Genomic DNA, 18,557 nt, shown 5'->3' with positions numbered 1-18,557 from the left:
GAAAATCTGAAAATTCGCGAGTGCATAACGTTAGTATCGATTGTTCAAATTTTACAGCTGCAGCACGTCGCTTACCTGGTATCCACCGATGCAAGCCAGGAGATCCTTATCCACCGTCCAGTGGATGACTAACACTTCCGGGGCGACCTCATGGCAAGAGTAAATGTCTACCGGACAATAGTGGGCCGAGGTTGGCGCATGCTTTGCCACAATTTGGCAGTTCGTTGCGGTAGAATCATTCTGCAGAGAGTTCTTCTTTCGCGATTTTCTTCGCTTCTTTTCGCGTTGGTTATCTTCTTGGGAATTTACTCCTTCGACGGACATCCGTTGTCGCGCTTTAAGCAAACTATTAACCTGCATTTTGATGGCACTAACGTCGGTGTCGATGGTCGAAAGGCGATCGTTGGCATCGTGGAATAGGGTTTGGATCTCTTCCAACTTTTCTGAGATCGCTCCACCCAGGCCAGGGGCTTGATTATCAGCTTTGTGTAATTCGACGATACCATGCTCTTCTTCGGCGATCGGCGTGACCGGAGTTCCATCAGGATTTGGGATCTCCTGGGATTGTTCGATAACAACGAGATGACCGTACATTCGGTGGACCAATAATGCTATTGGTTTAAGTAAGTCCTGGAGTGCTTGCTCGAAGCCTGCTAACAGATCGTTAGGCAGGGACAACGGAACGCCGGCGCTTGTCGATCCCTGTACAGCTCTGTCGATGTAATCCTCGGCTATTAGCTCTTCAATCACCGAATCCGCGATCATTTCCATTTCATCGACGCCCTGATCGACTGTTGGTTGAAGCGTAGAAGCTCCGACAGTAGTTTCCGAGATCGACTCCCCATAATCCGAAAGCCTTTCGACGCGGGTAACATTCTCGATGATTGGTTCGACCGCGTCGAGCGAGTCGATATCGACAAGCTGAGCCTCAAACAGCACGACCACGTTTCCTTCGTGATCCCGTACACTTCCGCTTAACGTGTCGAACTTGCCCGCGTGTCGTTTCACTAGATCACCGGAAATGCTGTTCAGCTGTAGGTGAATGTTGTTGGAAGAATCGGAACACTGCAGCTGAATGTTGCCGGCGCCTTGTAGAAGCTTCGTGCAAAGCTCTATAGTTCTAGCTCCTACTGGTCCACGGTAGCCATCGGTCGAACACTCACTGGTGGCTGATTCTTGATCGTCATCCATCGGTGACAACGATCTTGCTACTGCCACGCGAAGGATGTCCACCACATGGTTCAGATGATCGCGCTCAACCCGCAGCTCATTTATGATGGAACTACTGTCTTCGCTTACGGTCTGTCGAAATGATACCGAGTGGCACGCAGGGACGGTAGGTCTGCGAAGAATGAAATTCAAAAGCTGAGTCAGATTTGCTCTGACCCAAGATGCCAACGAGTAAAGAATCAACAGTAACCACGCCATCCAACAATCTGCTGCACAGTGACTTCCAACAGACAAGGTGCCTTTCTGCAAATCGGTCGATCCGGAGGACTGCTGCTGTACAGTTCGGGTTAGGGCGCTCGAATGATTTCGGAGGCATTCCTGGAAATCTGCCGGATCTACCACCTCCTGCAGACCTAACTGTAGCGCCTCGAGGAACACTTCTGGTCGTTCGATTTCATGGTCTAGCTCACAGGCAACCAGCTCAAAGGTATCACAGATGATAGCCCAGGCATCGCTTGGGTTCTCGATGGTGCGCCGTTGATGTTCGTAGCACAATATCTCCTCCAGCGTATGCTTCATTTTCCTCACCATCGCTGGGGCGCTCTCGTTGCCGTGCGGAAACAGCAGCTCATCAATGTTTTGTTTGATTTTTTGGATAAGAGTCAGGCTGCGAAACTCTTGCTTCACGTCGTCGACGCACTCGAAGTGGACAACGTCTGAGATTACACGGGAAACAAACCGTAGCACCGATACCGACGCTGCACTGCCCCGCAGAATGTACTCCTCTGCCAGCAAGCGAATGTTCTTGAGGATTTCTACGGCCTCACCAGCGAAAGGATGCATGGTCCAGTTTTTGCTCGAACCTTGTAACACCATACCACTCGCCGAGTCATTGATGGAGAGACCGAAACTGGATGATCCTGCCGACTGACCATGCCCTTTGCCCATGGGCAGCTTGTGTGTGTGTTGATGATCGTGACCGCGCTGCTTTCCTTTGCAGCTAACCGCGTCGCTTTCCTCCGTCTGCAGTGATATCATCTCATCTGGGCGAGTAATGGCATCGCGATAGATCCGAAAAATGGCCTTATCCAGCTCACCGCTTGTGTCCGCTTGCTGCAGTGTTGCATTCGATGTTTTCAGGACGGCCGAAGACTCTTCGGAGAAGGTCAGTAAGGCTAGAAGATTGTCTTCATCGGCACGACAAATCTGAACCCAAGGTTTCTTTATCGATTCCGCTTCCTGTAGGCACTCTGCGTGTTGGACGATGAGATTATCTATATTTTCGATCGATTGCCTAGTATCTTTCTTGGTTGCCTCGTTCGTGGGTTGTGGTTTTCGGTTCCCTACTTTTCGTTTATACATCACCATATCGTTATTGCGGCTAAAACATCCTATGAACTCGTTGCCTGCCACATTCTCATCCTTCGGTTGGGTACCAGCGGCACGGTCTGCTGTTTTCCCCTTCGGTTGTAATCGATTAGAAGAACTTTCTGTCTCCCGGGCGTCTTCCATTTGCCCACTAACGGAGCTAGCATCGTGCACCAAGTTAAACATCGTTTCGGAGTGTTCAAGAAACCTTCGGATCGTTTCATTGTTGAACGCAGGCTGCGAAAGCATCTTTTTCATGCTCGGTTGCTTCACCAGAACCAACTCCTCATCGGTGCGCATCAACGCTTGCATCTCCCGTAGCTGCTCTGGTAGACGATTGTCTAGCGATCGTTGCATCAGCACTGTACCGGAGTGTTCCAAAGCTGCTCCAATTACTTGCGGGGATACGATCTGTTCCTGGGAAGGGTGTCGCGATCGCTGAGCATCCTTTTTCGGTGTTGAGGGAAGCTCCACAATCGGATCAGCATCTCTCGTCGGTGGCACGTAGCAGATATCACTTTCGGACGAATCTGACGTGAAGCTCAGCTTGGACGACGAAGACGGTGGGCTGAAGAGGCTGAGATCATCCTGTGAATCTGCCTGATACTCCCAGTTGTTGGAAAGATTTTGACGAGCCTGATCGATGAGCGCATCTTCGTCGTTCACCGGCACTCGATTTCCACGATTGTGCTCCATCGATCCCGATGACTTCGTCGGATGGGCTTTTATAATTTTGATAACATAAATTCAGCGGACAAAAAATATTTTCTAAAACCAGACATTCAAGCGGTTCTTCGGGATGCAAACTATCGCGAAGCTTGCTGAGATCGGAACAGTATAAACGTCCGTCCAACAATAGCTTGCTTTAATTTCTAAATTTGTTTCACCGCAGGACTCTAGAGCAATCTGTTCAAGGTTTTAAGTGAATAACGCTTCTGTTAATGTGTATTCAATGCTCAACTCGGTTCCGGACGTGCAAAAGATGGAAATGTTGTAATTTAAATTAAAAACGGCTGTTCGCAACGAGGATTGCGCCTTCAGTTATTTCATACAGTCAGCACCCTCTAGCGTTATCCGCACAAAACTCTCGAAACCCCCCAGCGCCCCATCAAAACACCCTTTCTCTGCTTCGATCTTCACTTTACGTACGAATTGAGAGATGAGCTCAAATAGGGCCAGAGCACCCGAGAAACGGGCAGATAGATCTTGTAAACTCGTTACAATACGTCATCCTTGGAGAACTCTGAATGCGATCAGTATCCAGTCAGAGGTTCTCTCACGACCAGCTCCACAACGCTCTGGAAGATATCGGAATAGAGGCCAACCGCTACGCTAGTATGGTGTAACTTTAGAACATGAAGTTAATCAAATGATTGCTAATGGTACGGGATTCATCGGCAATGATCGCAGCTTCTAGAAGATCGATCGACAGTTCATTTGAATAAAAGAGAATAAATGGAAGCGTCACGAGCCATCTTTCCATCAGCCGCATCACCGTTTTATCCTTCATCGTTTGACCCCTTGAGTAACGCACAATATGTTCTTGTCCATTGTCATGCACCAAGTCAATAAGCATTAATTCCTTGCCGGAACTACATTAGCTCTCTTTATAATGTAAGCGACGATTGAAAAAGGGTTACAGCATGATGTGCAATACACATCGCAATTCATCGTCCACCGATGTTTGATCCGTTGTTGTTGAAAGGAGTTTGTCTGATTTTCTGAAATGCAATAAATTCAAAGCAGCAGAGTTTCATAAATAATTTTCATAATAATTTTTTTAATAATTCGCAAATAAACTTCTTACACGCCTTATTGAACCATGAAGTTAACCGTCGTTTATTTACATGATATGAAATGTTTTCAGCGCTTCTTTCGTACAGAGAGATATGCACGATTGCTTTCACGTTCTTTTTCCCAAACTGATTCCGGTTCGTTGGTCCCATTTTGAACGCATGATGCATTTTGTGTTCTCTTAAAATTTCTCGTTATCTACCTGTATGTGAAGCAAAAAAAAAGGTTATTCAAATAACTTTGCCATACATCTTGAGTCGACGTTTCCGGTGAGAACAGCATAGCTCTCGTTAGCCGCAAAGACAAACATGCTGCGCATGATGGTTCCCCCCTCTTTTTTCTGCGTGATTGATGATCACCGTGAAGGGCCGTGTTTATTAGCCACCAACCACCAGCCACTGCAGGCAAACCAGCCGCCCCTCAATGCTAATCGCTCGGCATCGCTGCTTCACAAAACAAAACCATTAAAACGCCAGCCCAAATAAATTCATTAGCTCTTTTCTAGGAAGAATCATAACGAGTTTCATCTCACCTTCACTCGTAAACCTTCACTCCAACAGGCTAACTGCGGGGCCGGGGTCTGCAGGGGCAGGGCCACTTACCACCGCTGGGAATCTTGCACTTTGAAGTGGTTCATTATTGTAAAATGGTTTCCTTTTAGGCGCGGCGCGAAACGCTCTCACCCATTTCTACGTTTATGCTCTCTCCCGCACCCCGCACTCCTCTCGGCGCAATTTAATAGCGAAGCGCATTTCTCTCTCTCCCCACAGAGGGAGGGGGTCGCATCGTTTTGCAAAGCAAAACTGGTAGCCGACCTTGTTGTTGTTGGGTGGGAAGCGTGCGAAGATCACTGTGGTGCACCACGGTGCACCGCGGCCAACCCCGATCGTGCGGTGCATTATGCATAATTGGCTGGGGCCCCCAAATGCGTGTGAATGCAGTAGTAGTAGCAACAGGCTACTAACGCAGCACGCATTTGCTGGCGCCTTGCTGAACCTGTGAAAGCAAGGGAGAAGAAACGAAGGGAGGGGGAGGAGGGGGCACTTTCAGGACAGTGCCCCCCCCACCGGAGGAGTGTCTGACATGCCGTGACATTGACTGATATATTTTGACTTTCGTTTAACCGGCCTTTTGAGGCCAACCTCGACGACGGTTTGTCTTCGATTCGACGTGACCGATGCGACCGATGCGACCGATGAGATCCGTATGAGAGATCCGGTATGAAGGGGTGGGAGGGGAGACAAGTGTCACATCAGATCAATACAGTATTAGGTACGATAGCGGAACCGGCCACGGCGCTCGAGGTATCTGAATGAAAGAGGAATGGAAATTGTTTTTAACTGAAGCCGTAAAATGTGGCCTCCGGTTTCGAGCAAAACGGCGACGCTGACACACTTACCAATGCCGCTACTGATGGGCTGCTTCCGTTCGAGGTGTGAAATCTGGACCTGGATTCGATCGATCGATCGGTCGATCGTGTATATTGGCAAGCGATCCGGAGTGACTAGCAACATGACACCATCATTAGAAGCTTCTCTACCTGTCCACCTGCGGCAAGATGGCCTCATAACACCCCAAACCTCATGCTCATGTGGCATCTCTAGCTTCAGAAGGAATCTACTTTTGGCCCGAAAGAACGCAATCCATTCCCATCCGCATCCGCCAGAGCTGCGGTGAGAATGGAATAACAATCGATGGCCGCTCGCAGACCGTAAACAGAAATTTTGTATGTTTGCCATCAATTAAAAATAGCTATGCGAAGCGCGGGCGCGGGCGATCGCGCGACGCAAATCAAGAATCTCTATTCTTGCTGCCGGCCACGGCTTCGCGGCTTCTCCCACTCACCGCGGGCGGGCAATCGCATCATCGCGTCGCTCATCACCTCATCATCGTCATCGTCATCGTCGTCATCGTCGCCGCAGTGCGCAATTAATGCGCCATTGAGATGTTTATTGTTAAATGGATCCATCGCCACCACCGTGGACGAAAAAGGATCGCTGGCCTAGTGTGGAGCGAACCGCGCGTGGCCAAAAACCGGGCGGCAACGTGCGAACGGGGACAATACGATGATGTGGACGCCCGGCTCCTGCTGCTGCTGCTGCCGTTGAGGAGGAGAGATGACCTGTGAAAAGTCCACAAAAATAGCTTCACCAAATCGGGCAGCTTGGAAGTTGTCCTTCCTGCGCCTCCGGGCCACAGCTTCCGTCCGTCCATCCGGGAGGAAGGTGCCAGGTTTCGAAAAAGGAAAAGTCATTCCATGTTCCACCTCACCGTTTGACCTTAAGGTCGGCTAAGGTGTGTCTGTGTGTGTTCGTCACCTTTGCGATTGGTTTGCGCTCGATCGATCATCGGCCGCGGCCACGGTGGCGCAGGGGAATGTGGCCTCCTGGAGCAGGGGGGGTTCAAAGAAGAGAGAGAAAAAAAAACCGACAACCACAAAACCATGTTGTGACCACGATGTAAACAAGCACACAGGGACCGGGGAAAGGGTAGAAAGGTTCGCTGCACATCGCACGCGGCAATCAGAATCTTGCGTCCCGTCCCGTGGCCCCTCTTGTCGCCATCGATCCATTGGCCGATCGAGCATCGTCTGCTGGCCCCCTTTGTCCGTCCATTGGTCCGAGTGCCGGCGAGCGCAGAAGCAACAGAAGAAACCTCAATCATCGACAGGAGTCCCTTGGTTTGCATCTCTTGCCACGAGAAAGTTCACTTTTTACTACCTTCTTGGGGCGATCGCACGATGACCGCAGGGCTGGTAATGGTGGTGGTGGTGTCGAGGCACCTCTTCACCTCAAAGCCCCTCTCGTGGTGAGTTCTCGCGTCGCGAAGGGAATGCTCCCGGGCTCACGGGCTCGCGGGCGAAGGAGGTTGTGAGGGTGTGTTGGTCGCGCAAGAGGTACAAGTGTCTCTGGAAGGAGGAGCCCCAACTCCCATAAGGCCTGGGATAATCCTCGCAAATCATCCCCAAAGCTCCATTCTGGGCAAACGTTGACCGCATTTCGTGCCTTACTGCACCACCGCTACCACTACCACCACCAACAGCAGCAGCAGCAGCATCTCTCTCCGTTCTCGGTGGCGGGTTTAGAGACATCGTGTCTCTGGTGACCAGCAGCCCCTACCGAAGCATGCTCATGCCCGGTTGTCGTCGAACTCTCCGCCTTCCGTATAAGGCGCACGCCGCCGCATTGACCGCGAATGGACCGCGAATGGACTGTGGCTTCGCTTCGCTTCTTCTATTGGTGGCACTTGTCCCAGTTTCTCCCCCAAGGTGGCCAGAGAGGGCCAAGGTGGCCAGAGAGGTGCCGAGGGAGGCAGAGAGGCTGGGAAAAAGTATTACACACCGCGTGAGCCGCACGTTTGAAGATGACCCCCGCCGAGGGCCTTGGAAGAGATCACAGAGATCCATCCTCACCATTCCATTCATGGCCTACTGATGGCTGCTTTCCGTGGTGTCCGTGGGATTAGGGACGTGACGGTGCGCAGGGAGCACCCGGGACGCGGGACCCTGGGCCAGGAATTGGGCGCATCTTCAAGCGACGACAACGCATGCTGGACGATTGTGTGTCTTGTGTCTTGTGTTTCACCAACTCTTTAAACACACATACTGAGATGCATATGCATATGCGTCGGTGCATATGACTCAGGCCATTGGGATGCGTTTTCTCCATTCTCGGCACGCTGCCAGCATCGCCTATGTGTGTTCTCCCCGGACTTCTGGGTGGGATCAATCCATCCATCTATCTCTCGCCTACGGAACGTTTGCGATCTCGAGTTGCTCCTCTGCCTTCCATTCCTTCGCGCTCTCTCTCTGTTTGTTCTCTATCTCTCTGTTTCTTTTGGGCTCGGGGGGCACGCGAGGCTCCAAACCAACAAACCACGGCTCATCGGCAGCAGCAAATCGGACGAGAAAAGTCTCAAGACGATTCTGAAGACAAACCCCCCTTCCGCGTGCCCTCTCTCTCTCTCTCTTCCTTTCTCCCGGCTCACGGCACGGTCCGGGGTCAGTTGCGTGCGTTTGCCGTGGAGGATGATCAACGATGATCGCCACAGGCTCCACATATCGCGACGATGGGTGGTAGCGCACCTGCAAAAAACAACAAAAAAAACGGCAACGAAAAAGGTCGGAATAGCTGGAACTGTAGATGCTGGTGGACGATATGTGTGTGTGTCTGTGTACGTATGTGTGCCTGCGAACCTTCCTGGATCGATGCGTGCCGAAGCAAAAATGCGGATTGGGAAGCACGACCGAAAGCGAGAGAAATGTGAAGCACCAAAGACGGTCGTTGAATCATATGTGTGTCTCTTTGGTGGAGTATTTATGATCTTCGGTTGAGTTCAGTCTTTATGATCTTCAGTAAAGTCTGGGAAAATGCTACTACGAATGATTTGATGAAATACATAGATGAATTGATTGGATCAATTGTTTAAAGAATGTGGATTTTTATTTCATACTTTAAATAATGCAGTAGGCATTGAAATAATCCTAAAACATTTTCTAAATCCAATGAGCGGCAACCGCGACGAGGTCCATCGAAATTCATTTCATTTCAATCCTAGAGATCCTTCCTAAAGATCTTCTTGAACAATCCTAACAGGAGCTGTTGTGTTTTGATCATATATTAGACCAATAATATAAGAAGATAATCTACTATTGCTTTAGAAACGATATTATGTTGCACGAAGTTACTAGAAATAAAGTATGGTACGTTATTAACGATTGAAGATCATTAGAAAGTTTAAGAGCTAGTGTTGAGTGCTTAAAATGTTTGTCAAATTAACAGGTGCTTATCAGGTGATCCCTTTAATACACATTCCGATGATTGATTAGAGCAACTAATTTCATCCCTGACCATTCAGTTTTATCCATCACGATCACCACTTGCTCCCACCGTGCAATAAAGATCGCGCGCGCTGTTGGAGCCCGCGGACGTCCCGTGCTTCGTCAAAGTCGTTCTATCATCCGTACAAATCATCCGAACTTTCGCTTCATTCCCGAAGCGCTTCCGACGGCACACCACACACATATCATCCACCGAGTGAGTGAGCGAGCGTGAGAGCTACAGCGTAAACACCATGCGAGTGAAAGGGAGCGAACGATCACATGCTGAAAGATCTTCAGCATCTTCAGCATCAGCACCAGCAGCAGCAGCAGCAGCAGCAGTTGGAGTATAGGTGGAGGAGCATCTTCGTGCAGTACCCGAGCCTTTGGCGCATGTTGATTTGCACCGAGAGCCAGCGAGCCAGCGAGCGGGCAAGCTTCTTGGTGAGACCGACCGATCGTACCGCTTCACTCTGACCGGTACCTTCGTGGTGAGCAGACACGTCGCTCTCCAAGCGCCATCCATCCGTCTTTTTTCTTCTCTCTCACGTTGTTTCCCGAAAATTCCGTGTTTTTAAAACGCAAAAAGCCTCCGAAGCGAATTCGCATTTCAACGGCGCGCATCGGCTGATCGCAATCTCTATCGAGTGACTTCAACGCTCCAGCAGCGACGAACCAGCGCCAGCGGGTAGTGCGAGTAGTTGAGTGCTTTGCAGCCCGATTGTTGATTGTAGCAACAAGGGATCGGTGAGGGACTGAGGGGGACCTGGGAGCAGGGGGTGTACGCGCGTGAACATCGTAATCAGGTAGTGGCCGCGATTCGTCTAGTTCAAGTGGAAGAAGAGGAAGAAGCGGCGGTTGACGTTAAGCAGACGAAACTAATCCGTACCGATCGGAGTGGGAGTGGAAGTGGGGGGGAGAGGAAAAGCGTCAAGTGTTTTGCCGGTCCCGTCGCCATCCGTCGCACCGAGACCACCAGCGGCGCGCGCGCTCGGTGCCCATAGCTCTCGAGCCTCTGCTGAGATATTCCGATCGACCGATCGCCGACCGATCGCCGCCCGATGATGATGTGCAGCAATCGATTTCCGTAAGTACCGTCCATTCTACATCCGCCCCATGATATCCGCCCATGTCGGTCGGTTGGGTGCCCTGATTCTTCGTCATTTCCTTCCCACAAACCTCGTCTTCCTCTCGCGATACAAGAGTCAGTACCGCGGCATCTCCGCTTATCGCAAGCGTTTCGTTCGGAGGAAGCGAATTCCGTTGCCAAAAAAAAAAGGGTTTTCTTCTCATTTTCCACCGGTGCCGTTGCCGGTGTTCTTCTTCACGTTTTGTGCACCAAAAGCAAATGGCATACCGAGGTATGGAGCCTTTCGCCTTCGGCACCAAACCATACCAACCAATGGTTCATGTGTGTGGCGCGCGCGCGCGCACGGTTTATGTAAAGTGTGCCCATTGCGCATCGTTTCCAGTTCTGGGTTGGGCGACTTATGGTCCCCCTTGGTGTGGCGTTGCAGTGACCACAGACTTGAGATGTGAAGAAGAAGAAGAATGTTGCAGTTTCGGAGGGAGGGATTTTTCATATTTTTTTTGCCGCCCCAACAACCGGCGAGAAATCGGCGCAGAGAGAGAGAGAGAGAAAGACACAAAACCACATTCACATAAATATTCGCAAACCCGCGGTTTGTCCCGGCGAAGGGCAGAGGAGTTCCGCGGACCACCGGATGGATGCCGGAAAGTCCGGACGATGCGTCGCGAAGCCGCTGAACCTGAATCTTGCAACATGAGCGTTAGACGCGAGGTCCGGACACATTATTAGTGTTGTGCCCGATGCAAGGGAGAGAGATATAAGAAAAAAAAGAGAGAGAGAGATAGAGAGAGAGAGAGAGCACGTTGGTAAAGAACTGCAGCAGCAGATTGGAACTTCATCTTCGGCGTGGCCCAAGTTGCAGCAGCACACGTGTGTGTGTACGTTCCTGATGCAGTGTAGACCCCCGTTTTTGCAGTCGTTTTGCACGCTGGCGAGCTGGAATTCTGACTTCCTCTCGGTCCTTTCCTTTCTGTCCTTCTCTCTCTCTCTCTCTCTCTCACTCGTCTGGACTGTTTGCCGGGTTTTTTTCCCTTCCAAGAAACGAACGCAAAGAACGCAAACACCCATCATATATGCGTACAAACGGTGCCTGCAAGTGATGCTCGCGATGAAGTGACTCCAAGCACACACACACGTACACATGCACACGCACTCACGCACAACTCTCTATTTGCTGATCGGTGGGTGGGGAGGCGGCAGCAAACGGTACCCTTGGCCCTCGCTCTTGGTCGGACTTCTTGGGGCGAGAATGAACAGGTTAATGGTTATGACCGGTGGTGGTGGTGGTGATGGTGGCGGATGAGGGGCGGCTGCCGGCTCATAGGTATCTTCTGCAGCAACCCACCACCATCCCCTTTTCTGTAGCATTCACCAACCATGGCCCCTCCCCGGGAGAGGTTGACAAGTTCAATCCTCCCCGATTTCCAGCCCGAACGGAACCGGGACTCGGTGTCGTCGGCGTCGCTGGCGTCGTCGACGGCGACGTCGTGGAGTTCTGGCTTTCCACCTGTTGCTGCTGGCGGTGGCGTCGCTGTTAATGGCGTTTTGATAATCTTTTCTGTTGCCAGCCAATTAGATCGAAATAAGTACCTCCAGACACACAGCAACGCGCACACACACACGCACGCACGCACACACACTCGGGAGCATAAAACCATCACCATCGTGGCCCGGCTAGAGATCATTCGTCGCGCCGGAGTGCGTAGCAGCGGAACATAAATTTCGTAGCAGAATGGAGCACATTACAAAGGCAAGGCTCTCACCGTTCCCCGTCGGTTTTGACGGCCACCAACCCTCGTCTTCGCGATGGCCACGCGAAGAGCGAAGGTCTTTGGTGCGATTGCGAGAAGATGCGCAATGCGGAAGCGACCGACCATCGTTCGCCCCCCCGTTAGGGAACAATGTGAACTGCTTTAATGCAGCAGCAACCGCATCTCTCTCTCTCCCCCATCAAAGAGCTCCGTTCCGTCCGTTCATCACGTGACGAAGGGCGATGGAAGCGTCGCTGGAAGCTTACTACCGGCGGCCGGCGTACGCCATCGCGTGCCAAGACCGGATCTCTATCCGGTCCGATCGGAAGTGGAATCGGATCCGTCACACCGGAGTTGGCGGCCTCTCCGATGCTTATCTTGTTTGTTTTGTTTGTTTTAGGTCGGGGGGATTTTTCGAGGGCTACACGAGGGGTGGCCGTGGTCGTCTCCATGACAACCGGTCGCCAATCATCGCTGTCGCGTTGTTGGCACAACAACCGGCCCGGCCCGGCCGCCCGGGATCGAACCCAAAACAAAAAAAGGGGAACAACCGATAGCCTCGGGGCTCGAGCTTTGAGCTTCCTCTCCGTGGTGTCCCACTTTTTCAGTGACCGCCATTGCAAATGTTGCAGCCGAATTGATGAAGTTGTCGGTGTGGCCGTGGCCATGGCAACGGGCGCCGAAAATGTGCGAAAATCCTTAACCTCAAACAATGGACTGAACTGCGGGGAGGCCGCTCTCTCTCTCTTTCTTCTGGGGAAACAAAAAATGAGGAATCCATCATTATGTTTGACACCGAATAGGGGGTCTGCTGCTACTGCTGCTTACGGGTTGGTTAGATTACACCGCCGTGGAGATGATCTCATTCCCAATTTTAAGCCAAAAACACACCCCGGCCCCATTTTTGGAGGCAACTCTCATTAGCACACCAGGTCCGTAGGGGTCCAGCTGTCATTAGTGGTGCGCGTAGTTGTAGTAGCGGGGAGCCTTTTTGCACCACGGGCACCACGGGATCCTGGCACACATTAGCCCGGTTAATGGGGCTAGAAGTTGGCCCCTACATCCAACCCCCGGTCCTAATATGGTCCCAAGAACGGCACTTGACACGCTTATCGGGCAATCGCGCGGTTCCCGGGTGGTTCTGGAGGTACCGTTTCGTTCCGGCACACTCACACACACACACACACACGCACGTCGGGGGAAGAGCATAATGATTTAATGATGAAATTGCGGCAGTTTTGCGCAAATCACGATCGGGAGCGATCATCACGACACGCTTCGCGTGGTTGGAGTGCGCCAACCGACCCGTCTGTTCTGTTGGCGACCGCTCATAACGGGGTGTCGTCAGCGTTGTGCTGTCGGTGGCGCCGGCAAGATAAGAACTCCCGGCTCCCAGAAGCCTCGTGGCCTCCGGGCAACGATCCGTTCCGTAACCGTCGCAGTCTGGTTTTTGGGGATGAGTTTTCGGTTTAACGGACAAACAAAACCGGGACCGGGACCGGGGCCGGGATTCATTAGTGGCGTGCGCCCCTTCGAAGGTATGCGTCCATTTCCCTCTCCACTGGCGTCCACCCTTCCCCGAGATGGAGATCGGTGTCACCGATCGGTGACTGGCTCGCAGATAGTAGAAGCAGAACACTCCACGAGTCACTCCAGTTCCAGCTTCTGCTGCTGCTGCTGCTGTTGGTGATGAAATGCACCCTCCCCCCGTTCCCCGCGTTTGCCTGTCAGGTGACACATATTCCCGCGGTGCCGATGCGACCGAAACCGCGGTTCATCCCGGCCGGTAATGAGAATATCGCTGGAGCGCCATAAAAAATCAGACGCTTTTCCTCCCCAGGGGGCTGCTGCTGCTGCTTGACGAAGACGATCGATTAATCATCGGCCCGGGAAAGGTGATGATGATGCTGCGGCGTACCACGGTTCTAGGTTGTTGTTGCTGCTGCTCATTATCCGAAAGCATGATCGTAAATAGGGTCGCCGTTCGATCGCCTCGAGGTTCGTGCTAACCTTCTCGTGAACGTCACGGCACAGCGTGTGCTGCTGTGGTGGTGACGAGAGTGCAACGTGGACCATCTGGTAGGCAGAAAAAACCAGAATAATCAAAGAGATTACGCCAGAAGCTAATTAGTGGACTGTTCGAACCGTTCGAACTACTAGAAGGAAGCCCAACCGGCGGACCGAAGGGGCTAAAGATGGCAGTTGGGGGGGTTTGTCGACTGCCGTTTTTTTTTTTTCATTTTGGGAGGGAAAGTTGGAGAGTAGATTCCGGCGCAGAATCGAACCACAACCGGATTCGAATCCGTCCCGGGGACGATTGATTGATTTTTCCGCCCCAAAGAGTCCGAAAGTAAACGCCCGGACTTTGAAACGTTGCAAAAGGGGAGAGAGAGAGAGAAGGATGAGGACGACATAAGCGCGTGATGGTGAGCGTTATGAGCCGCTGGGTGGCCACCGGGGTTGCCGATTTTCTCGGACAGCGTTTTTTTTTGTTGTTTGCCAAAAGTGAGTGGAAAAATGATTTATTTAACGTGTAGAAGAGAAAAAAGAAAAGAGACCGAAGCGGCCTTCGGTCCAATTTTCCCACCCCCCCCCCCCCCCACACCCCCTTTACGTGGGCAAGATGGAAAATTAAATCAAAAACCCTTTCTCTCATCGAACGCACGAGCGACGAGCATCCGTCTTAATACGACTCATTAATCTGCCGACGACGACGGCGACGACGGCGACGACGTTTGATGGAGTGACGACCGCTTACAGCGCGGGTAGAAGAAAAAGAAGGATTGTTTTTCCGTCTGCTCGCCGGAAAATGGAAATTGGTTCCCGCAGAAACGGACCGTGCGCGATCGGCGATCGACGAGAAAACCTCTTTTAGGAAGAGTCTGGGAAAACTGCCAAGCTAATTGTGCTGTGACCGAGTGAAGGGGTAGTAGTGGTGGTGGTGGTGCTGCGGCTGGTGAATAAACAAATTTATTTGTTCCCGAACCCTCCTCCCACCCTCTTCCACAGCATCGCAGCATTGGTCAAGTGGATTAGCCTGGTAAACGCAACCAGATGCCGTTAGTCGTTGGAGTGAAAATGGAAATTTGTGTGTCAAGTGGACGGAATGCCCCACCCGGGGAGGAAGGGAGGGGACCATGCCAGAATGGAATAGGCCAATTGATTAGCGCAAAAAGCTGGCCACCGGCAGTTCGTTGGTCGGGTTTCGGGTTTTGACAACTTCATCGCCGTCGCTCTGGATTCTGCTTCACATGTTCTAGCCCAATTAGGTTGTCAAACGGGTGCGCGCCTTTTGCTAATAATGATGATTGAGACTTGGAGAGAAATTGGACAGGCCAGAAAAGGGTGCGAACGAGATGGAGAACGAGACGCTGTCGCCGTCTTCGTCGTCGTCTTCGTCGTCGCTCTTTGTGCTCTTGTCTTTCGTTTAAGAATCGCACGACGATGGATCGCACTACTGCCGCTGAATCATGACTTTGATCGTGACTCACCGATGGACGAAACGAAGTACGAGGAATGTTATCTGGAAAGCAGCAGCAGCAGCAGCACGACGCTCGTACTGGCTTTCCATAATTCCAACCTCCATGATTCATTGGCAATTCCACGGGCACAATCACCCCGTGCGCTTTGTTGCGTGGTAATCCACTTCCGACTAACGAACCAGAACATCACCGACGGTTTGTTTGCGATAACTGGCACGTTGTCGAGTTCACGAGTAATGGCCGGAGGCGCCAGTGTCTCGTGGGGGGAATTAAAATACGGAATTTCATCGATCCAGTTTCTATCGAGTATTAACAAGAAGCAATAGGAACCTGCGCAGCATCTGTACTAATACATTGGTCAATAAGTTTCCGGTCTGAAATATAAAGATCAATTATATCACAACAATCACTTAGTGGTTCAATAGAACAGACTCCTTTAGGTGTACTACTATTTTTTTATCCCTTTCGGATCATTATTATATGAGTTATTAAAGTTTTAGTAATGCTACTTCATTACTTCCAATCAGTAGATAAAAAGGAATTCCGTGCCATCAGAAAACAGTGTTTGTGTTTATTGAAACAAAACTGATAGAGGCAGAACATTGGTTGGACAAATAATATAACACTTCTGTCCCAAGAGCATCAACATTTGACAACGCAAATAAAATGGTCAGTTATATCGAGCCAAGAATTTTTTTTTTTGTTTCAAAAGTAGCCTTTATCTGTTATACCGGAAGCTTCTTTCTTGATGTGCGATGTGTTCGAATGTAAACTGACGTAATCACGTAGGAACACATCTTGTACCTTAAATACATGCCATATGTACTTGAACTTATTCATGTACTTTTATAATTGCAGTGGACTTACATAGGAGCTAACATCAGAGAGTAACATCTTAAATTGTCCAGAGGCATACAGGATAATGAGTTGGACATTACTGTTTTACTTTAAACTAACCATTACCACTCTATTCACTCCCTTCCTCCATTACTAACTGGAGAGAAGGGGCAACAAAAACACTTTGATGTTCTTATCCGACATCTCATTTGTTCGCCACGAAACTTGATGGACCATTAGCAGCATCTCAGCGCGGCGCGCGCTCTTATCGGCCGGCCGGATCAGCCGCAAACCCGGCGTCCGTCGGTTGCCATTACCGAATTCCATGTCAGGGTCCCGGCGCGAGACGCAGACGAACGCCAACAGCTCACCAACTCATTCGCAATTCGTTGTTTTCTTGCACCCCATCTGTTCTACAATACAACTCAGGTCTTCGCTAAGTACGCGGCATGCCAAGAGCTGCACGCGACCCCTATACACCCCGTAACTGTACTACGGTTCGGCAGCCAGCGAGCGATCTCAGCACCGGCAGAAGAGAATAGCGAAAACCCCTAGGAGAGAACGAGTCTTGCGTCCGAATTAGCGGCGCGCGCCTTTTGGTGCGGGCGCGTGAAAAAGGTCAATAGAACTGCTTAGCTTTTTACGCCTTTCTTGAGAGGAGAGGGGGGGAGGGGAGAGGGAGTCATGGGCCGCTTTTCCGCGACGTGGTACAACTGGAAAAACTGGCTCCCAAAACCCAGGGGCCCCCTCCGGGGTTTTAGTTGTTGTTCTAGACAGAACAGCAAAACCGGACCGTGGTTCTGCGTTGCTTTCGCCGTCCTCCAAACACCTCCAAAAACCGATTCTTCGCTTCACGGTTGAGTGGCCACGGTTCTAGCCAACCGCTGGCTGGCCAAAGAGCCTCGCCACGAGCGCTCGGCGCAAAAGTGAGGTTAGGTGTTGGAGCTGAAGCAGAGGATGATGGTAATCGGCAGCTCCCGGTGTCATTCGCCTTCACGATGGCCGCCTCGACGTCGTCGTCGCCATCGTCGTCGTCGTTCCAGAACGGTTCCCTCCTGACCGACCGCCGTAACGTCAATAATTGCCAGAAATGCGCAAAATCCAACGCTACGTTTACGCTGCGGGAATAACGAAGCGACGAGAGACGACGACGTCCAGAACACAACACACAGAAGCGATTAAAAGTGGTTCTTCTTCTCTGGCCTCCGGGGAATGGTCTTCCGCTAGACCCCAGACCACGAGGCACTCCCCGACTTCTAAGGCACTTGAGCTCAGGTGGTGGTGGTGGCATGGCAGGTGCTGCGTTACTAACAGCGCTCGATCACGAGGCTCGCTCGATGGCCCCGTTTTTATGGCTTCCAACTTTTACGATCCACCTGAACCTTCAGCGCCCTCATCGCCCTCACCCGCGATCCTCGTCCTCGATTACGAGATGGGTTTCGAGAGAGAGTCATTAAATCATTGCTCGGCCGGCATCGGCGGTCAACCCCCCAGCGCGGCAGCGCACCAAGCGAGATAGTTCCGGGATGCACCATACCGGGCATCACACGATCGACCGACATGGTATGATGGTCGACGTCAACAACGACGCACCGAAGATCACAGTTCCCACCGTTCGCATCGAAATCTGGGGTGCTGGATACGTCGGAAAAACAGGCCAGCGGCCAGTGGCCAGGGGCCAGGGTCCATCCATCGATTCCGATTCGTCCACCACATCCTCATATGGTCAATGGCATCTAACGTAGGGCAACCGATATCGTAGGGCATCGGCATCGAGTGCCGTCGAGAACCGTCGTGATCGTGAACCATGAAAAGCGATCCGCGAAACGGAACCGGAGCGAGATTTGCAGTTTTCCTCCTTTCCGCAGTTCTTGACCATTTCCCATCCCCCCTTCCCCGGTACGTGAGTTGCCCCGAAGGTGCTAATGTCCTGAACTCTCTCTGCGCTGCTCTGCTCTGCTCTGCTCCAGCGTGTACTGACCATAGCCATAGCTTATCAATAATACATGCGAAAAGGCGGTCTTCGGTCCGGTCCGGGTCCGGATTATACGTTTCACAGAACCGTCGACCGTCGATCGTGCCGGTGATTTAATGACCAACGGCGCGTCGCCACCATTCCGTTCCTCGCATCGGGTTCTAAGGGGTCCGGGATCCTGGTGCTGCCGACTGCAGCAGGCGACGCTGGCACACGCTTATCGCGCCGGGGCAAATGATACTAACGGTATCGCGCCCGTACGGTCGCCGTT

At 51.6% G+C, this 18,557-nt stretch overlaps 1 protein-coding gene across 1 annotated transcript in view; it reads left to right on the top strand.

The window, feature by feature from the left end:
* The first annotated feature begins 9,626 nt into the window (after window positions 1–9,626).
* The window catches only part of LOC125948807 (uncharacterized), a 12,643-nt gene continuing 3,712 nt past the window's right edge, over window positions 9,627–18,557 (top strand). Inside the window, exon 1 of the mRNA XM_049675244.1 lies at window positions 9,627–10,238. Coding sequence (XP_049531201.1) covers window positions 10,213–10,238 — 26 coding nt within the window. The 5' untranslated portion in view covers window positions 9,627–10,212. The remainder of the gene's footprint in view (window positions 10,239–18,557) is intronic.

This window comes from Anopheles darlingi, chromosome 2 (genome assembly GCF_943734745.1).
Source record: "Anopheles darlingi chromosome 2, idAnoDarlMG_H_01, whole genome shotgun sequence".
Lineage (NCBI taxonomy): Eukaryota > Metazoa > Arthropoda > Insecta > Diptera > Culicidae > Anopheles > Anopheles darlingi.
This window is presented reverse-complemented; position numbering and strand designations above follow the sequence as displayed.